The 22,599-nt window shown below is 46.9% G+C and overlaps 1 protein-coding gene across 1 annotated transcript in view; it reads right to left on the bottom strand.

Annotated features, from left to right (window-relative positions):
- LOC138573323 (uncharacterized) overlaps positions 1-22,599 on the bottom strand; it is a 256,635-nt gene that overhangs the window by 45,873 nt on the left and 188,163 nt on the right. Inside the window, exon 6 of the mRNA XM_069649330.1 lies at positions 16,988-17,093. Coding sequence (XP_069505431.1) covers positions 16,988-17,093 — 106 coding nt within the window. The remainder of the gene's footprint in view (positions 1-16,987; positions 17,094-22,599) is intronic.

The raw sequence follows: 22,599 nt of genomic DNA on the forward strand, positions 1-22,599 counted from the left end.
TGTGCCCTTGTACAATTGATGGCAATCCGCTACTAATGGTGTTAGTACCTGTGCATACAATGCCAATACGTAACAAACGGACCTTTGCAGATTGATCCAATGACTGACAAATCATTTGAGGATTTGGGAACATTATGTCAATACCTGTGCCTTTCGTGACATAACCTGGTATATAGTGTAGATAGCTCACCATAAATCGGCATAGGGTTTGAGTGCCAGGTACACGATGGCAATAGGTGACAAATGAAGTGAGTACGCAGGCAAAGTAGGCCAATTGCTGGAAAGCAATATAAATGCCTGGGCATATGATTGGAAAACCTGGTATGTGGTATGTGTACTTGGATTTATCAATGGCATTATCTGCCAAAAGGTAGGAGGGCCTGTGCATATAATGCCAAAACCTGGAATTTGATGGAAATACCAGACAAGTGATGGGCAGGGATGTCATTTCAACAAAATGCCAGGGGTAGTGGAAGTGACATCACACTACCCTCGACCTCCCTGATGACATCACAGGAAGTGATGTCATTTGACCCCACCCCCAAGTGACATCACAGGAAGTGGTGGCACACAACCTTTCGGCACTCGACATCACAGGAAATGGCAAAATCTGCTTTATTGTCTTCTTCAGTGGAGGAGACTCAGCATTGTACGGATATTAAGAGTACAGTGCTATAGTACCCAAAATAAACAGAATATTAGGATGGTTGGTATTTTGTTGGTAACATAGGAGGCTGCAGGAGCAAGCAGGAAAGTCTAAGTGGTTTTCATTGCCTAGTTGGTTATCACCATGACCTACGCAGCAACAGTGCGGGAGATCACCAAACCGGTTCAGGCAAGGGGTTTTTCTGCAGGAGAGTGGCATGGCGAACATTTGGGCAGATCCCAATACAATTATTAGGCATTATAGTATAGACTGTATAGCCTGAATGCTGATGGCTCACTGGTGAATGCCTTAAATGTGAGTGTTATCTGATCCAGTATTCACTAGAGATGTGGTACAGCAGCATAACTTTGGTCCCTATTGTCTGTCATAGCCCCCTTACATGCAAGAGCTTTAGTATACATTTTGGGTAAGTACTGGGACTAAAGAGAGGGGCATGGAGGTAATGACTGGACCTCTTAACAGTAGTCATCCTTACTCCTAGTGCTACTCTGTCTAGTACTAATGCCCCTCTACAGTGTATGGAAGGGCCACTGATCATGGAGAAAATGTACTTAGGATGATAGGAGAAGAGGCAGTGTTATAGCACTGCATCAGTGGCAGGCATAAAGAAGCTTGGGGTAGGTTCCTGTCATGGAGTAAGGGCCTCAATTTAAATACTATGAACAGGAAGCGTAGGGCTAGGAGTAATGGAGATGAACAGTAAATAATCCAGTTATATACGTGAGACGGATACAACCCAAATATGAAGCCTACCAGAGCCCAAGTCCTAAAAGAAGAAACAAGCATTGGCAATGCCAAAGGTTTGGACTTTTGACTGCCAATGGCCATGCTAATCCCTATGGTTTTTCACACCCACTTCCTGCCCCTCCTCGCCCAAAATACATCCTCATGGGATCTCTTAGATAGTTTTATCAAGCCTTACCATCAAACGTTATGCTCAAAGTACCTGCCAGTGTTTTTTCAAAGCAGACTTGTGAGAGTTGAGCTGTAAACATTATACTGGTGAAATAAAATTAAAATGCGACTTCGACAACTCTATTTATAAACACTCTGCATGTCCTTCACTGAAATCCTTTTAAAAAACAAGCATTGTCAAATGCTGACATGTTTGAGGCAGAATGAGACTGGATTGTGAATGGAATGGCAGTAAGATGATAGCGCTGTCACACTGCGTGCCGATAAACAAATCAGGATGTTATCGCGTGCGCAAACGGCATAGGTGTGCGTTTCCTATTTACTACTTTTTTACTGGTAGCTGTGTCCTCCTCTCAACCACTTTCGCATGCTGACCCCCTGTATGCCCTCCCCCAGTACAATTCCTAGAGGCACCACTGCTTTGCAATTCCATTAGAGAACAAAACATACTACACAATACAAAGTATTGAAGCAAGAGATGAGAAATGAATACGAGCCGAGACAGTCATTCTGAATATGATTTCGATGGTTTGCCTGGGTAAGATTTCGATTGCGTTATAATGTATGTAAAGCTCGGGATCTTTACATAAGAGTCAAATTCAATTTGTTTCGTACCAGAGAGCGGATGAAAGACTGGGATAAAACGGGGATTGTGGGATCAGACACAGCGTGTTGATTCTGTTCTGAAGGATATTTAATAGAAACGCTCCAACACCTAGTCATCAACTGTTCTTTTTTTCAATCAGACAGGATCAGGTTTCTTGGCAAAGTTAATGTTAGCGATACCAGTTATTCAAGAAACTTTCTTTGGATGAGATATATGTGAGCTGAAAATGTTTCTTTGATCATCTCCTCACTCGTCTGCTATCTGCAATTGATAAGGAACGGATGCCTAATGTGATCCAATAGGGACAATGACACTCAAATGTGCATGCTCGGCAATCACATGTTTTACTATTGTTCGCAACCTTTGTGCTCAGAGCTCAAGCACACATTCTCCAGCGTTTTTGCACACGTGTTGTCTTGCACATTGTTTTATTGCACTTTGTGCTCAACCTTCGCGATGTGGGCTCATAGCAGACATTTCTTAACGCCTTTTGCACGTAGTTGTCTTAAACATTGATTCTTGGCGATTTGTGCTCGGTCTGTCAGCTCAGGTTGAATTTTAACATGTTCTGTTGACTTCTGTTTCATTTCAACTTGTGATCGATGCGTTAATTTGGGATGGATTTTAACATGACTATGATTAACTCTCTCATCACCTCATCAACTGTGAAGCATAAAAAACTGATGTTAAATGTGATCAAACGGGAATGATAATACTTAAATGTGTATTCCCTGTATTTAATCTATTTGCATTTTTTGCATGCAGTTATTGCACTGGTCGATATGCTGGTTTTAAAATGAACAATATGATTTTTAACATGTTGATCTTATGGAAATATGTGTATATGCAAATGTGAATGTGTTATGCTTGTTCTCTTTTTAGCTAATATATTTTGTCTCTAAAGGTTTTGTATAAACCATATACAAATAAAAAAACACACTTTATAAATAACTAGGTATAATAAGAAAATAAAGCTTACCTTCTGTATATTTTGATTTTGACATGGTGATAGATTAAACAATAGAATCTGGGAAAAACTATTGGCTCCAGATAAGTAGGAGGTTGTAGGATCTCTGGCTGCGCACCGAGAATGGTATTTCTCAGTAACTGGCGTACTGAACAAGGGTCACTTGTAGAATGAGGAGCTGAAAGAGTTAAACATCTCCAGCTGCCAATCCATCATGGCAGAGGACAAGTGCCCACAAAGGGGGGAGATCAGAGTCCGGAGGGCTGCACCAAGCCAGGCTTCACCACACCCCCTCCTCTACACGCAGGTCTGGACATTCAGGGGGCGTGACACTCCACAACCCACATTTCATCAATGGAAGGGGTGGATCTGAAGACCACGGGGAGGGATGCTGCCTGGCACCTTTCTTGCCCCATCCCGTGCTATGCCTTTAGCTGGAAAGCCGCAGGGAGGGAGATTGAAAGCCTAAGATGTGGAACCACTAAGCTTATGGAACGTGGACATCGTGCATTCATTATATACATAAACAATACGCAGATTCGTGTTTGTGTTGGCAATAACACGGCTCTGGCTTTTTATTAAACATAATACTAATGACCCAAAGAGGAGTATTGTGTTTATTTCCCAACAAAAAGGTGTGCAGTGTTATTATAGTTCTGTTCTTTTAGGCACTTGGGCCAGGAACTGGAAACTGCCCTTCTTTGCTCCATCTGTGTGCCCCCCAGCATGGGCACCCCTGTCTGTGCGTTTGGGACCTGTTCATTGTCTGGTGGGCACCCCTGTGTCTGCTGGCAGCTTCCTTCCAAGCCCATGCCCCCTTACTGTACTTCTGTTCCACGACTTTCTGACAACGACCGTTGTCTTGTGCTTGCCCAAATGTACCTTCTTTTGGGGAGGAGGGGATCCGGGCAAACAAATAGCTGGGTCTGTGAATGCAGAGTCCAGTACACTCGGCCCTGAGTGTTTCTTCTGCAGGTCTGTTCCAGCAGCCCTGTCTTTATAGGGCCAATGTGCCCTGAGGCAATAACATGCCCCTGGCTCCTGTGCACCAGGAGGGCTTGCATGTGCCGACAGCAACTTAGAACCTGGGTTCATGGCTTCCTGCCTTTTTCCCCAGATCTTTTTTTTTATTGTTCTCTCCCCCTATTGCTAAGGTGCTGGTGCCGACTGCCCATTAGCACCTTGGCTGTCTGGTCCCTTCCCTGTCATGTTTCCGTTTTGGGAGGCCTCTGTTAGGCTATCTACACTGGGGGGGCAGGAGGGGAGGTGTGCCTTATGGCTGCCTTTCTTTCCCTTCTGTTCCCCCCTGCTGTATTTCCTGTGGCCGCTCCCCAAGCTTAAGGGCTTGTGCCCTTTGGCTTCATGGGGGTGCCCCATCTCATTCCGTGGCACAAGACAGTGGTACTGTTCAATCCAGGAAGGGACTGCTTCACCCCCAGCATACACACACACTGGGCCTCATTACAAGTGTGTAGGCACCGTTGTTTCCGGAGAGGCACACTACAGGTTTGCCTGCCGGAGCCGCTGTGCCCGACAGGGCTGACCCTGCCGGGCACAGAAACCACGGTAGGCAAGCCGTCACGGAAGCACCGGCACTGTCAACAACAGTGCTGGTGCTTCTGTGGTCCCCATTCCCATAGAGTCCTTTGGGACTCTATGGGAATGGGGACTTACAAATTGCCGACGCCTGACATCCTGGACCACTGGGGTTGTAATCCCCCGGTATTACCGGCATGTCAGTTGCCGGTAATTATTTACGGGTCTGGCGGCAACCCACCGGTATCACCGGCAGGGTTATCGCTGGACCTGAGGCCCACTGACATGGCCAAGTACAGATACAGTGTCCCTTTATATTATTTATTAATAACCTCACTTTGACCCGACATTTTGACCCTGATGCCTCTGAGCCTGGCACGCTCTATAAATAAATGAAATACAAATACAAAATACAAATACAAAGTGTTGCCCATAGAAATGATTTCTCGTCCATGATTATCAATGAGAAAGATTGCGTAATCTCCCAATTGCAGCTGTTATAGCCGTGAATAGTTAACTGCAGAGTTATTACCAACCCACTTTTAGGACTGTTTGCTCTAGATAATAACACCACTTGTGGCATGTAGAGCCTGAACCCTGGTGCCGTGCTTAAGTCTTCTAGACAGGTGGTGACTAAATCAACCTGCAACTAGGTAGAGAGTTCTGGCCCTCCAGGCTAACCCACCTGACCAAACTGTGTGATCCCCAGCACATTTCCCCAGTTCCCTTAGCTCTTGAAAGTGAAAGGCTTCGTAATTTGCATCAATCTTCTGAGCACACGTGGGTCTTGTTTTTCCGGGGAACAGAATCCCATTTCTGACTAATGTACGGGACATGCTCAATGCAATGCACGGCCGTTTCAAGTGGGAAAACACAAAATGGAGTTTGAAGCGAAAAGAAGTAGCTTTTCTTCAGCCCTCGCATTCTTTAGCTTGCAGGCAGCAACACCTAACGGACTCATCACATCAAGAAAAGGAGGCCAACAGTGTGGGACTCTGACCACATAGCGGCATGACGGCTTTCGCGAATTTCCCAGGACGACCACGCATGCAAAAGTTACTGAAAGGGACCCGCCGCCACACAAACTCATTCCTCGACTTCAGAAGCTTTTACAAGACTTTGCCAAAAACAGGAACATCTCCATACTTGCCAACATTCTGTGACCAAAAAGATGTAGGATTTTTGAAGTTTTAAAAATGAATCATTCCCATAACAATGACATCAAAGGAAAATACATAACATACATTGTTGGCACCATTGAAGTATTCTAAAATACACAACCCACCAAACGGCACAATATGGAAAGATGTTCAAATGTTAAAAATGTATAATTCTGAATGGTGACTTAACACCAAATTCAATTACCTAACTTCACAGAAGGTAATCACACAGAGCTGGCGGGCAACGTTTGCCACTGCTCTGTAGCAGCATCCTGGGCAATACATATTTATTGCAAGTTGAACTTTGAATGACATGGTGACTGATACCCCCCCTTAGTCTGATAGGCAGATGTTGTGTGAAGGTGTTACACTCTGCCACTTGCCTTCGCTGGTGGTTCACCTAAGGGTTGTCCCGGCAAGAGTGCAGGAAAGTCACGTAGCTGTCAGGTCAGTGGATTGATCTGAGCCCAATCAAAGTAATCACCTACCAGTCCACTGCACAGACAGACTAATTAATGTATTGCATGCTTTGTCCTGGAGCTTGCCTTATAGTCATATAAATTACTTGCCACTATAAAAAGCAGTAGGATCTGTCACAGAACTCTGTACGCGGTAGGACTGATTAAAAAGCAGTAGCCTACTGCCTAAATCTGTAGGGTTGGCAAGCATGCATCTCAATGTAGACAGCGTAAACGACTGAATCCCGTGGCAGTTGTTTATTGAAGTTATTTAGGATTTAAAAGAGCGTGAGTTTACAACACATGTTCCAAATGCAGGGTTGTGGGGGGTAATTTTGAGCTGAGCCCGGGAGACAGATGAAGGATCCAGCATAGATATTGACGGCCTCTTCATCAACCTTCTCATTTCATTTCTGCTTTATTTCGATAAACAGAATTGACCATAATAGCCAAGCTCCTATGGCTGTATGTGTACACGCTAGGTGTGTACAAAAAAAGAATCAAGGTCTGGAACTCAGAAATAAAATCTTACCGTGCATTGACATCATTTTCTCTTGGAGTTTAGATTGCCCATGTACCCCAACGGGTTTCATTCACTCCCCCTGGCCTTCGCATGGAGATCCGTGACAGTCTCTGGCGTTAAGGGGTTAACGGCGCTGTAAAAGGCTGCGGCGCCGTTAAACCCTTAACGCCCGATTCACACTTTAACGCCTGCTTTTTGCAGGCGTTAAAGTCCAACCCGCTAAGGGACCTTGGTGCTAATTACGGCACCGTAATTTACGGTGCCGTAATTAGCGCCTTCCCTATTCCCATTGAGCCCTATGGGCCAAAAATGGGAATGGGGAAGGGGCCATGGTAAATGGGGATTTACCGCCCCGCCAACCTTGGAATGGGGCGGTAAATCCGCCATCCACCATGGCGGAATCCGGCATGGACCATGGTGCTAATAGCACCATGGTCCAACGCCAGGGTTGTAATGAGGCCCAACCGAGACGAGGACCCCTTGCATGTCTCCTCCTCGAGATGAAGTAGGTGCTGCCTCGCTTGTTGCATTGTGCTCGCCTCTTCCAGCAAAGTTGACATCCTCCAGGGAGAGAACCAGCCCTGGGGCCAGGAGGATGGCTCAGGGTCAATGCGTTTGTTTAGGAAGCAATGCAGCTTCAAATCCCACGGTCCCACGCTCTGTAACCGTGTTACATTTTTTTAAATGAATAATATCATATTCTTCAAGTAGTGATAACGTGTCAAGTTGGGCTACTAGTACGCCCACGCGCCAGGAAGTCGAGAGCCCAGGACTGAGAGAGAGCAGAACAGTCCACCCCCCACACCGCCAGAGAAAAAAGAAAAACATTTACAAACACATAGAACGTGTAGAGACACATGTAAGACCTGCCTACCCACGTCAAAGTAAATTGCATGCAGCTGAGGAGCCAGTCCATGCTGCAGGACAGGGATTGCAGGAGGGGTTTGTGGGCTTTTAATAGCAAAGCCTGGCAAAAGCTGTACATTCCTGGACATGAAAGAAAAGACCTGGGGTGTGATGGGAGGAGCATATGGCCATATGATGACAGTTCATAACAACGGCTACTTGAGAATATTCATCATTGAGGTGAGTACCTGGCTGATACCTGTAATATAATATGTGACAAAGTCCTTTGCCTGAATTTGTAGACCTCTAGTGGCAAAGCGATAGCAGCGGGAATAAGATATTCGGACACCCTATTTATTTTTTTTAATTTTTTTTTACAATTTGTTTTATTGACAACATACATATAAGGCTGAACGAAACGAACCGTTCCATCAGTAAGACACAGAAAATTAGAGAGACAGGTCGCCAGTTTTTACAAAATTAACTCCCTTCCCACCACCCCCCTCCCTCCCACCCTAACCCGCTATTAACACACCAAGTTTTGAGAGTTCACGGACAATAATAGCTCTGGGGAGATCGGTTACTTGCCATGTACCAATTAGACAAATCACTTGACACAGTGGGTTCAGCTTGAGAATTAAACAGAAGGATACAATCACAGTCTCAAGGAAGAAAGGAGATAGGCATCTCGTGGAGGCAACCTAAAATACAATCTACAGGCGCATAGAAATACAATCCTCGTGAAGAAGAACTGCAGTCCATTCTTGCACAAAGTCCGTCATGGTGTCATTAGTTATTGCGGTAAGCTTTTCGTATATGAAGATGGACCTGATTTTGCAGAGCCATTCCTCTTTGGACGGGGCCAGTACACTTTTCCACTTTTGGGCGAGCGCTAGCCTCCCTGCTCTCAACATGGCCCCAATGACCTTAGGGAACGCATTAAGTTCTGTCTCGGGTGCGGGGATGCCCAGGAGGATTTCCAATGGCAGTAAGGTCGGGCAGAACCCCTCGATTTCCTTGATCCAACTAAGTAGCTCCGACCAATAGACCTGAATGACTGGGCATTCCCACCATAAGTGAAACCATGTGCCCCGTTGGAGACACCCTCTGGGGCAAAAGGGGGACACATCCCCAAACATTTTGGACAGGGTGGTCGGGGGGCGATGCCATGAATGAAGGATTTTGAAATTATGTTCCATAGCAGCCGTATACAGAGACCCCGTGAAAATGCATTTGAAAATCGCCCTCCACGTGTGATCCTCCAGAGGCATGCCCAGCCTGGTCTCCCAGATCTCCTTGAAAGGTTGCCTACCCTCCAGGTCAGCTGTATTCAAAACACCATAGAACCTTGATAGGGAGCCTCTCCGCGTTGTGCTTGTGGTCAGGATTGTCGCGAAAGAGGTGAGGGGGCGTTTGAGACGATCTGCCCAGCGAGGGTGGGTCAAGATCCCCTTCAAGCGTAGGTATTCGAAGACTGAGGGAGGGTTATCCGCCAATGCTTCGGTCAATTTATCATATTCTATAAAACCCTCCTCACGGTACAATTGAGAGATTCTCTCCAGGCCCATATCTGACCAAGATTGGGTGTCTCGGAATCCCTTGGAACCTAGATCAACAGGGGGGCCCCAAAGTGAAGTCAGGGGGGATGGCCAAGAGGATAGTCGTTTGTTAGCAGTGTTAGGCTTCCAAACTGCCCAGAGGGCCGCCAGGGTGGGATGAGTCCTGAGATGTGGGGGGAGATCCCTAGGGGGGGGCCCACAAAAGGTCTCTAACTTTTCTCGGGTGGGCGTGGATGTCCTCAATATATGTCCAATATGTTCCCATGTCATCCCTCATATGTTCCAACATTACTCGGAGCTGGGCTGCTTTATAGTAGAGCCTGAAGTCCGGGAGACCGAATCCACCCTCTGACTTTGGTAGGGTCAAAGTGGAAGTCTTGATTCTCGTCCTTTTGCCATTCCAGATAAATTGGAGGACCCGGGATTGGAGAACCTCAAAAAAGGCCTCGGGTATCACCACAGGGAGTGCCGTGAAGAGATAGAGGAGGCGGGGCAAAATATTCATCTTCACCGTAACCATGCGCCCCAGCCAAGAGAGTGTAAGGGGAGCCCATCGTTGGAGGTCGCTACTAACCTGAGCCAAGATCCCCAGGAAGTTGCAATGGTATAGTCGGGAGAGGTCGCTGGGGATGGTGGTGCCCAGGTATCTGGTGGATTCCCGCTCTATTCTTACCCCCAGTATTTCGGTGCTGCCCTCAATCTCATGTTCCCCATGTCCCATGGGCATTACGCTAGATTTGGACGTATTTATCTTCAGTCCCGAGAAGGAGCCGAAGTGGTGTATGAGATCAAATAATCGTGGTAGGGAGACCCGGAGGTTGGTTAGGTAGCCCAGGATATCATCTGCGAACAGGGATAGTTTAAAGTCGCAGTCGCCACACCGTATCCCCGTGATCTCTTGGTCTGTCCTGATTGCTATAGCCAGGGGTTCCATCGCTAGGGCATATAAAAGGGGAGAGAGGGGGCATCCCTGTCGGGTGCCCCTGGAGAGGGAAAACGGCTCTGAGGTGCCTCCGTTGACCAATACTCTCGCTAAAGGGCCGTTGTAAAGTGCTGCGATCCACCCACAGAAGTTATCTCCCAACCCCATCTTGCGGAGAACTCTGCCCATGTAGGGCCACTCGACACGGTCAAAGGCCTTTTCTGAGTCTAACGAAAGAAGGTAGCCTTCCGCCTCTTGTCTCGAAGCTTCATGCATGAGATCGAGGGTTTTCCTAATGTGGTCTGATCCCTGGCGCCCCGAAACAAAACCCACCTGATCGCCATGTACTAGGGAGGGAAGGAGGTTTGCTAATCTATTTGCTAGGAGTTTAGCTAGAATTTTAACATCGGTGTTAAGAAGGGAGATGGGGCGATATGATTGGCATCGGGCGGGATCTTTTCCTTCCTTAGGGAGCACTACAATCAGAGCCGACATCATCGTGGGTGGGAGGGAGCCCTGATTCAGCACGGCATTGAACATCTTAGCCATGAATGGGGCAAGCGTGGACCTATATGTTTTATAGAACTTGACTGTGTAGCCATCGTCCCCCGGGGCTGTTCCGCTTTTCAGCGAGGATATGGTATCTATTATTTCTTGTGGGGTTACAGGCAGCTCCAATAACTCAGCTTTGTCGGGGTGGAGGCCCGGTATCGGGAGGGAGTCGAGAAAGCTGTCAACCTCGTTCCCGTCACCCACGTATTCCGAGCTATACAGCCTTTCGTAATATTGCCTGAATTGTTCCGCGATTTTACTATCCCGCACTGTCGAGTCCCCCTCTGGGGTGCGGATGGAATTAACCCTTCTGCTGTTTCTGAGCTCACGGAGCCTTCAAGCTAGTATCCTATCCGCCTTTTCCCCCTTTTCCATATATTTCTGTTTTAAGAAAGAGAGTTTCTTCTCCGTCTGTCCCACATGGATGTCTTCTAATCTGGTTCGTAACCTCTGCAATTCCTCCCATTTCCCAGGGAACATCTGAGTTTTTAATTTCCCCCCTGGTTGTATTGCCTCTATCTTCTCCCTTAGTGATTTCTCCTCCTGGGCTCTTTCCCTCTTTTTCCCCGATTCTATCCCTATGAGGGTACCTCTGATAGTAGCTTTAAATGCCTCCCATACTCCCATGACCCCCACCTCACCGTTATCATTGAGGGAAAAGTAGTCCTCGATTGCCACCAGAAGGGCTTGGCGGACCTCTTTGTCCTGCAGAAGAAGGTCATTACACCTCCACCGGGTTCCTACTGCTGGAGCGGGGGCGAGGCCCAATCTAATCTTTACCATGTCGTGGTCAGTCCAAGGGACAATCTCCACTCCCGAGTCAGTGACCTCACTCTGAAGCGAGGTCTCGACCAAAATGTAATCAATACGAGAGAAAGCTGCGTGAGGCCTTGAGAAAAAAGTATAGTCGGGGTTCCGACCCTGCTTGCAGGTGCTTATTTTATTTTATTGTGCATTTGTAAGGTGCTTATACAGCAAGACATTGTGCTCCAAAGTGCCCACAGGGCAAAGGGAGGGAACATGGGACAAATGCAATAGAATACAATAATGAACGGGATAGAGGTGGTCCTATTAGGCCTTGTGAGCATTTGGATTGTGCAAGTGCAGAGAGATGGGGGGGGGCAGGGGAAGGTGTGTAAGTGCTAAGGAGATTCTGGGGGGTGGGGGTAAGTGCCAGGGAGTAAGTTGCAGTGTACTGGTAAAGTGTTAGGCAGAGATCGCAAAGAAAAGAAGAATGGCTATCTGCTGATACAAAGGGCAGTCTGTGAGGGAACACATGCCAGTGGGTGCCCAAGGGCAAGTGCTGGGAGTGGGAGGGGCTGCAGGCGATGGAGAGGACGGCCATGACCCAGGAGGACACATAAGGGCCAAGGCCACCAATCTCAGCAACTGAGGGGTTTAGCACGGGAGCATGGGAGGGTGAGGGGGAGGGGGAAGGAGGGGAAGGAGGAAGGAGGAAGTGAAGAGGAACATCTTGAGGCGCTTCTGAATTTTGAGGAGATATGGCTCAAGACGGAGAGGGAGGAGGAAGCTGTTACAGAGGATGGAGTTGGCTGAGGAAAGAGATTGGAGCCAGAGGAACGTAAGGACCTGGAGGGAGAGTATTTGGCGAGAGCAGATTGTAGATTGCGTGGTCCCTGGCCCCAGACAGCCTTATAGATGGTGCAGAGGGATTTGAACTTGATCCTTGCAGCAATCGGGAGCCAGTGAAGAGATTTTAGGGCTGGGGAGACATGGTCCTTGGGCTTGAGGCCAAGGGTACGTTTTGCAGACCTATTCTGGATAAGCTGGAGGGGGTGAAGAGAGGTAGAGGGTAGATTAAGGAAGAGGCTGTTGCAGTAGTCCAGCCTAGAGAGTACCAAGGGTCTAGATACATTGAGCTTCTGGGGAAAGGTGAGGAAAGGAAGGATGCCTCTGAGGAGGTGGAGCTGGAAATGGGCCTTCTTAGCAAGGTCCATGATGTGAGGGAGGAAAGAAAGAGAGATGTCGAAAATTACTCTGAGGTTTCTGGCTTCTGAAGAAGGAGGTGGGGGTGAGCCCATAGAGGGTGGCCAGAGAGAAGGAAGGAAGGTGGGAGCAGGAATCCTGAAAGGAATGATCTCAGTCTTGCTGGCATTGAGGCAGAGGTTGTTAGATACACACCAGGACTGGATAGCAGAGAAGCAGTCTGGAATGGCAGAGGAAGTAGCAAGAGGGTCAGAGGGAAGTTTGAAAAAGCGTTGAGTGTCATCTGCATAACACTAGAAGTGGGAGGAGAAAGAAGAAATAAGCTGAACAAGTGGGGCAAGATAGATGTTAAAGAGCTGGGTGAGAGGTTGGAGCCCTGGGGGACGCCACAGGTACAGATAGAGTTGGGAGAGGAGAAAGAGCCCAAGATCTGCTGGGAGGGATGGTCAGTGAGGAAGGAAGTCAGCCAGTCCAGTGCAAGGGTATCATGGAGTCTTTTTATGAGGTTCGAGTGGTTGACAGTATGAAATGCAGAGGACAGATCGAGTAGAATGAGAACAGCAGCAGAGTTAAGAGACCAGAGATGTCAGAAGTTCTTCACAGGTGCTCAGAAGATCAGTTTCCATGCCTCTGGATGCTCAGAATCCAGATTGATGGTTGTGTAGGCAATCAACCAGCTCAGTATGCTGAGTCAGTTGTGGGAGAACCAATTTCTCGATGAGTTTCCCAAGGAAGGGGGTGATAGAGATGGGGCAATAATAAGCAGGACAAGAAGAGTCTGCAGAAGAATTTTTTAGGAGGGGCTGCACAAGAGAGTGCTTCAGGGAAGAAGGGAAAGACCCAGTAGCAAGCAAGTAATTTCAGAAATCATTAAGTGCAGGGGCAAGGGAGCTGATGTTGTCCTTAATAGTTCTGGAAGAAAAGGGGCGCAGACTCTCATAGTGCGGACAACCCTAGAGACCTCATCCGATGTGACAGAAGAGAAGGGGGAGAGGAAGACAGAGGGAGGATGGGAGGCCAGAGGTGGAGGGGGATATGAGGGGGACAGGGGAGGGGAAGAGGGGGAAAGAGAGAGTGCTCTGTATGTCCTGATGTTTAGCATTAAAGTGGGTAGCCAGTGCACTGCAGAGGGCCTGACAGGGAGGAGGCGTGGTGGATACTGTAGAGGGATTGGCTAGTTCCTTGCAGATTTTAAAGACTTCAGCCGTGTTGTTGGATGCACCAGAGATGCAAGCCTGGATGTGAGCTCTTCTTGGAGCGAATGGAGAGACAATATTGCCTTTGGAGAAGGCGATAGGGCAGTTTGTCAGAGGATGAGCTTGAGGTCTGCCACTTCCGTTCAGCAGTCCTGCACTTGCGCTTCAGGGCTTCAAGATCAGAGTCGTACAAGGTGTTCCACTAGGTGGCATGTTACAGGCAAATCCACATGACTGTGGCATGGATATTGAGAGTGTTAGTGATGGCGAGGTGGAGGTTGCTAAGAACACCATCAGAGGTAGTCTGCAGCGGGAGTGGAGGGGGGATAAAGGTAGATGCGAAGGTAGCCGCTGACACTTGTTTCATTGGGCAAATGTCCGAGAACTAGGTTGGCAGAGCTGGTGGAGGTGGGGCCATGGGGCAGAGACGGCCCAAGTGAGAGGATAGGAGGGAGTGGTCTGAACAGGAGAGCGGGGAGAGCAGAAGATCAGTATGGATGAAGGCATTGAGAGTGTTTCAAGCTGAGTGGGTAGGACCAGAGGGCAGAATGGAGAGGGAGAGCGAGGTGCAAAGGTCATGGAAGAGAGTGGTAGCTGTGATTGAGGAGTCAAAGTGGATGTTGAAATCACCAAGTAGAAGGAGTTTAGAGGTAGATGGCAGTTGAGAGGAGGAGAAATCCGCCCATTCTGAGAGTAACAGTTGGATGGAGACAGGTGGTCGATAGATAGTGGCAATTGTCAAGCAGGAGGTAGGAGAGATGACCAGCTTGCAAACCAGGCTCTCGAAAGAGAAGTATGGCTGGGTGGGTATGAGAGAAGAAGGGACCCACTCAGTGAAAATCAGGGCAACCCTACCACCATCTCGGTTGGGGCGTGGCTGAGAGATGATCTACCCGTATTAAACAAGAGCCTGAATCTCCCACTAACCAGACCCAAAGTCTCTGAACGAAAGCACAAGCTTTGTTAACATTGAGTTTTGCAACAAAGAGCACCATCACACAGCCTCTGTTAATGTTGCCAGGAATCTCATTGTTAAACATACCGTGCTGCAAAGGCCCAGAGAAGCTCCTGCTGAGACTTGCCCATCTGTGAGTGTGCAACATTGCCTGTTCACGGTTTACTGGCAGAATTTTCATTTGATTATGATAGAATCTTACCAATCAATTGTCTACACACAAGGTTTGCATTTGTGAGTGAAAGAAAGTTGCAGTGTTACCAAAGACCAGCATTCTTTTCACGCACAGAAATATTAAAGAGACTTTAAAGGATTTACCCGCAGTGGTTTCACATGCTAAGGAATCAGATTCAAGGGAACTGTGTCCTTCGCAGGCCGTTTTTTGCAGTAACAGGAGAGAGACAGTGGATTTCAAGATGGCATATACGCAAAATAAAGGCTTGTCCTACCGCCTAAACCACAGAGGAAGGTTAGGTAAACCTATTAGGTGCATCCTATCCCAGTCCCTCTCTAAGGACCCTCATAATGAGCCGGGACAGCCAGCACGTAGCTATTGAGTCCACAGGCCTAGTCTGAAAGTGTGGAAGTTAGGGGAAGGAGTTGGAGAGGGGAGGTTGGACCAGATGGGAAAGTACAGCAAGTATACGGAGAAGGTTTGAGGAAGAAAGAAGATTGAAGGCGAGAAGGAGGCATTAAGAAAGAGACCAGAGTGAGAGAGGAAGTCTGTTAAGGAGAAGGTTAGTGTTAGTGGGGAGGAGGTTTGGAACTATCAAGAGGAGGTTGGGGAAAGTGTAAAGAAGTCTGGTAAGTACCAGGAGGAGGTTGGGAAACATCAGGAAGAGGCCAGTGAAGTGCATCAGGAGGAGGTTAGTGTTAGTAAGGAGGGTGTTGGGAAACAGCTGGAGATAGTTGGTGATCAAAAAGAGGTAGATCCTGAGAGTCAGGAGAAGGGAGTAACTCAGATTAAGATCGTTGGAGAGCATAAGATGGGGGTGGGAGAAGAGGCTGAGGAAGAGGTCAGAAAACACAGGAGGAGGTGATCAATGCATTTGTAGAAAGAATGATTAATGTGTTTAAAGGACCCAGTGGCCCTAGGTCTTTTTTAAAGGCGGGAGGACAAACAGGCATGTGATAAGAAGGATAGGTGAGCATCATAGAGGCAGAGGAGAAGTATGAAACCAAAACCACAGGAGGAAGGGATAAGAAGATCAGATAACTCATCCTCTAGGGAATAATATAATCCTTCTATGTGGTTGTGCCCTATGCTGGGAGATCAGCTCTCCCCAAGATCCTAAATGTCTAAGGTTTAGGGAGCCCTCTTATACTACAGGAAGTCAACCCAACAGGTTCTAAATTCATTTGTAGGATAAATTCCAACTCTGTTGATTACTCCCTGAGGAAAATCACAACTTCTCTATGATGAGGAAGGACAATCTTGGAGCTATTGAGAAGAGTGGACGGTGCAGGAAAAACCCTTACGCCCGGGACACTGAGAAGGAGGGAGTGTGAACCACTCAAGTCTCAGGAGACAAAGAAGAAAGATGCAGGAACCCCTTTAAACCTGAGGGGGTAAGTTGCAAACTATTGCATTGACCTGCCCGTGGAGATGGTCGCCGGTCTCATTGAGAACCTTACATTTAAACACTCATTGTTTTACCCAAGAGCCACTTTCCTCTCTTATGTTACCCGAAGCACAAGCAAGAACAGGTGGAGTTTTCATCCTGCAATTCTAGTTGTCGGAGACCACTCCTCTTCTATTTTGGCCATTTAATGTTAATTTAACCCTGATACAATCTTGTGTCAACATGACTGTTCAGTTGATCCCCATCACCTACATGATGAATAGCAATACCTGCCATAGACTTGAATACCTGAAAATATCATCAAAATACCTTGCACCAGATGAATGTTTCTTGTTACATGATGGTGCAATCTTGCAAAATCTGTGAACATTTGATAATATAATTCCAATACTCGGAAAATGGTCTGGGTACCTGTACTTATTGTGGCAACACCAGGCAACAGACTTTATTTACACCCCAAAAGTCAAAGCTGTTGTCTTTAACAATTATTGTATGATATGGTAGTGTGCTCTGCACGGAGATACCATTGATATACCGTGGCCAAAGCATCTAATGCGTGTGTTTAGCTCAGATTTGATCGTAAAAAGCACTTACCACATTTTGCAGCAGAAGATTGAGATCACCAGAAAGATCACGACTCCTGCAACAATGGCAAACCCAACAGACAATTTCAGGGGAAGAAATTCATCACGTTGAGGTACTGCAAAAACAACAGAAATGAATGAGAACAATACCTTTGCAGAATATGCATATGTAATTACACATAAGCACAGACAGAATGGGGGTCATTACAAGGTTGGCGGTAAGGTGTTAATGGCGCCGGTAAGGGTGCCGGTGCCGTTAACCCCTTACCGCCGCATTACGAGGTCCTTTAGCGGGTCCCGCTAAGGGCAGCTGGTTTTGCCAGGTTCCCTTAGTGGGAGCCACTAAAGGACCAGCATGCTAACAACAGGCCCGTTATTAACGGGTCCGTTGTTAGCATGGTGCCCATTCCCATTGAGCCCTATGGGGGCTCGAATGGGGATGGGTTCCCTGAATGGGGAAATACTGGGTCCTCCAAGGTTGGAATGGCCTGGTAATTCCCCATTCAGGGAACCCGGACCCGGTATGCGGTAAGGGGATAGCCATGGCGCTAACAGCGCCATGGCTACCTCCAACCTCGTAATGAGGCCCAAATGTCTCTCTCCCTCTGTTCTCTCTCCCCCTCTCTCAGGGCCCAATTCTCATCATGGCGCAGCGAACGTGCTAAATAGCACGATTCGCTGCACCATTTCGTGACACCCAGGCACCACTGCTATTCTGAAGTGGGCCTGGGCGTCATCGCAAAGCAGGACAGTGCTTTCGCTGTAATCCGCCTGTTTCTAATGGAAACAGACGGATTGCAGAATCTCGGCAGCATTTTCGTTAAATAACGAGGGAATCATTATTTAACGAAAATGCTGCCGATACACCAAAGTGAACAGCTTCAACATTACAGGATGTTGAAGCTGCTTACTTTGGTGTATAAGAAAGTGTTCATATACACCCGTGTATATGAACACTCATTTAAAGCGAGCAGCTTCAACGTTGCAACCCTTTGGTGTAAATGAAAGTGTTCATGTACTCTTTGGTGTAAATGAAAGTGTTCATATACACCCGTGCGGTGTATATGAACACTTTCATGTACACCAAAGCAATCAGCTTCAACGTTACAGCAACGTTGAAGCTGCTTGATTTGGTGTAGATGAAAGTGGGTATCAGGCATTAATATCCCCAACAAAAATATTGCCGTAAATATGGCCGTTTGGTTCGCCATAGGCGATATTTTTATTGGGGATATTATGTGGGAGCGGGGATTGCGGGGGTGTCCCCTGCACATTAAAAAATGTTGCGGGGGTGTCCCCCGCAGGGTCCATTCTGAATTTCGCCGCAAAAATATGGCGACAATTTTGTATCGCAATATTTTTGCGGTGGAATTATCACATGGAACCTGAAAGTGTCCATCTACAACACAGGTGTATATGTACACTTCCATTCACACCAAACAAGGCTTCTTGTGGCACTCCTCCGTATGGCACCAATTGTGTACCGTAGTTCAGCGCTAATTTCAAGCGCTTGTGAAATTGGAGGAGTGCCACAAGAAAAACCAGGTAAATGCATAGTTAACGAGAGTGCCTGTTGCTAAATCGGTTTCCAGCCCTTCCTAGCAACTGGCACCCATATTCCTAAAGTGGCACAATAATTCCGACTTCGGAATATTGTGCCACCTTTAATATGGTGTAATTACCAAAAATGTCATTAGCCCTTTTAACAACATTTTCGGCAATTACCACCCAGTTGAGAATCGGGCCCTCAGTCTCTCTTTTGAGAAGGAGGATCACAGCATATGTAGGCCCCGCCTATTTGATTCAGGCATGAGGAAACAACTTCTAGAATGGATCATGTGTTTCCTTAAAAGCGGTTAGCAACCAATCATCACTCATCTGCATGTGGTAAGGCTTTAGACAGTAATGCTATCCGCCGTGCTTTCTGATCAAGCTTTAGACAACAATACTATTCTTCTAAATTGAACATAGTGCACTGTACAAGGCCGGCTTTAGACGGCAGAGCTGTTCCCCTGAAATGCACATATTAACCCCTACAGGGTAAGTAAACACCAGAGCTGCCTCCAAAATTGCACATAATGTAGCTGACAGGGTCCGTCTTTAGACCTTTAGACAGCAGCGTCAATTCCACTAAATTGCACATACTGCGCTTTACAGGATCCGGCTTTAGAGCAGAGCTATCCACTTGATTAGACATTGGGTATCCTGCAGAGTCAGGATTTAGACACCGGAGCTCTCCCACGTATTACACCTTCTGAACCTTACAGGGCCATGATTTAGACAGCAGAGTTATCTTCATAATCCCAGATACTGCAGACACGGATGGACATGCATGTTACAAGAAGGCATGGCATGCTCAAACAAAAGGGAGCAATGTTGCTGAAAAGCCAACTTTAAAGCTAGAGACCATGGCAGGGTTGTGTGGAAAGAGTAGCTAGGAAATATGCAGACAGGGTGGGCTACCAAGAGGCAGACACAGATAGAGACCATGAAGAACCTACACACCACCCGAATCAGAACCTCTACAAACCCGAGGGAGAAATGGTAAAGAAGATACAAGGGGTAAAGCTGAAGACCATGTCAGGCCAGTGTATCAAGAGGAGGCCAGAAATGTGCAGATAGGATGGGCCACCAATATGCAGGCATGGGCAAAGCTGGCGCCCATGAAGGGCCTGTTTGCCGCAAGAAGGTGGAAAATGACCAGGCAACCAAAAGGAGACAACCTAGTGAAAACCTGTCTATGCTTAGCTTTTGGAACAAGCTTCAAAACTACGCAAACACAATATTTGACACTCAACCCACCTTACTCCAGAAAGTCAAAGCCTGCCCCTCTCCTACTTCCTCCCTCTTTTGAAGTGCTACACCCAAAGCACTTACCACATCATTGACCAATGCTTCCTAGAACCACATGAACTAAAGCAGCCTTTTGGACATACATATCTCAATGCTCTCAACAAAGAACGCCCAGAAACAGACCCTCATTCCGAGCTCCGGGTACTTCCAGTCTGCACAAACCAACACACCAACAAAGATAATTCGTGTTGTCCCTCACTCCCCACCTACCTAAACCACCCCGTCTCTTTCAGAGCCACCAGAGTGCAAATGGCAGGGATCCCAGCATACATCCCAATAACAAAGCATTTGAACCAAAAGAATGCCTGTTTGAGGTTCCTCAGAGATCCCCGCTTTCTCTGCTCCTGTTTAACCTCTAACTTCCCCTCTTCCCTCCTTTATGAGATTCTTCAAACTATCCTGCCATAACTGTGCTGATTACAAGCAACCAAGAAGGGGACTACAAACCTTACCAATGATTTTCTTCAGATAGACCACAGGATGGTGGCAAACCAAATACTCCTTAAGCCCCCAAAACAGGAATCGTTATTAGAGGTAACTCTTCCGTACTCATTCCCTTTCTATCTGACCTCGATAATCCATATCTCACCGTTCTACCAAGATAAGGGTTCAGGAATCATTGTGGAATCGATATTGTTTCTGGATGCAAAGATTACAGCTGTGACCAGACACGTTTTCAAGCATCTTAAAATCCTCAGAAGAATTGTCCTTTTACTTGCTTTTCCCAAAAAATATACTGCCATATCTGTGATCATTCTGTCCAGTTTGGACTGTGCAAACAAGGCCTACTCGGGTGACCTGACATATTTAATTGTATGGCTTCAGAGAGTGCAAAATGCACTTCCACGGCTGTTACTGAGATTACTGCTCATGGAGTATATCTCACATGCACTTACTTTGGCTTACAGTTGGGCGTAGAATAGTCTTCAAGTTGCTCTCTACCAGAGGCGTTGCTAGGGGGGGCAGAGGGGGCTATAGCCCTGGGTCTTCTGGTTGTAGCCCAGGATAGAAGCTCAGGGGTTACAACCAAAAAGGATAACTAGTCCCCAGTCCCAAAAGTCCCAAATAAGTGTAGCCGTCCCAAATAAGTGTAGCCCCAGATCTTTTCCAGACCTAGCAACACCCCTGCTCACTACCTGCTACTAGGCTATTCACAGATAGTGTCCCGAATTCCTTGAACTTAAATTTTTTTTAAAAATCTCCCACCAGGAAACGTAGATCATGGGCCTCATTATGAGTATGGAGGCAGCCATGGAGCTATTCCATTACCAGGCTCCTGCGATGGGGACTTACCGGGTCATTCCGACATAGGAGGACCCGGTAAATCCTCCTTGCAGGAACCATTCCCCATTCCCATTTGAGTGCCCATAGGGCTCAATGGGAATAGGGAGGGAGGTAACAACGGGCACATTACAAGTGTCCCATTGTTACCTCCCTCTTCCCCTCGCGGGACCCGGAAAAGACGTCTGGTTTTACTAGACATCTGATCCGGGTCCCGCAAAGGGAACTTCGTAATCAGCCCTGATGGAATGAAGGGGGCCGGTCCCGTACCGGCCCCCTTCATTCCGGGAGCGCAAGGGTCGTAATGAGGCCCCATCTCTCATCTAGTCCTTGTGTTGCCTCTCTTTTACAAATGTCACATGGAAGGCTCCTCCTTCTCGATCCTGGCATTCTCAAATATGGACCTCTCTTCCCAGCTTCACCAGGGGCATGACTGAACTACCTGCCTTGGCAAAGCTGGCGCTATGCATGATAAGCATCTCTGCCCGTTACTGTAGGAAATCTATGATTTTTTAGGAACAGTCTTCACTTTAAGCGTGACTGCATACCAGGGATGTGACAAATGTATGCTATGGCTCTCAGAGAGTGGCTTAATCTGCTTGCCTACACTTGGGCTGCTAAATAACATGTGATTAAGGATATATAACACAACAAGCTTTCATTCAGAATTGTATGCCCCACCCACTACTGTGCTTTATTGTTTGCGCCAATTTGCTATGCTGTGCAAACTAGACATGTTTATAATATATCTACCTAAAAAGTGTGACCTTTTCTTCTCTGTTCATTTTCATCTTCCTGTACCTGCATTTATCCTGCAGCTTTCAACATTTGGCAATAATGGTATTTTCTCTCGTAAATACATATATTGCAAACACTGATTACAGTCCCTGACCAGTTCATCTCTTTTTATCCCTGATACATTTCATGGGATTCTTTTGAATAAATAGGGTTATTGCACAATAAGGAATTACTCAACTATATTATGGAACACGCATCTGATATCTTGCGCCTAAACTTCCAGAAAGGCGAAAAGCATGCAGACCGCTCAAGGTGATACCTTACAGGACACCTTTTCTCAAAACAGTACCAGAATATTCTGGGTCCGCAGGAACGAATTACTGCTGCAAGGTACCAGAGCCGATAGAATAGACCAAGAGGAGAATCAATAATCCAACAAGCGGTCATATCGAATTACACGCTTAGCCTTGAAAAAGACGGATAACTCGAAACACGTGTTGGCTGTTCAACCTATATCAAATCAGAAAAGAATAAATCGACACATGAAGAATATTATGAATTCTGTCATAAATAATTTGGAACTTTAATCTTACATAGAACTTTAGTCTATCATTAGCTTTGGGCTAAGCGCAAAGAGCTAGTAGTATATACAGACTCTATTCGCTCTATGGTTTTGGGTTCACCACAGTCTATTAGTCACGTGGTTGGCCCTCTCATTTTGGAACTCACGTCTCTGCAAAATTGTACGCA

Source organism: Ambystoma mexicanum, chromosome 1p (assembly GCF_040938575.1).
Source record: "Ambystoma mexicanum isolate Mex_15411 chromosome 1p, UKY_AmexF1_1, whole genome shotgun sequence".
Classification (NCBI taxonomy): domain Eukaryota; kingdom Metazoa; phylum Chordata; class Amphibia; order Caudata; family Ambystomatidae; genus Ambystoma; species Ambystoma mexicanum.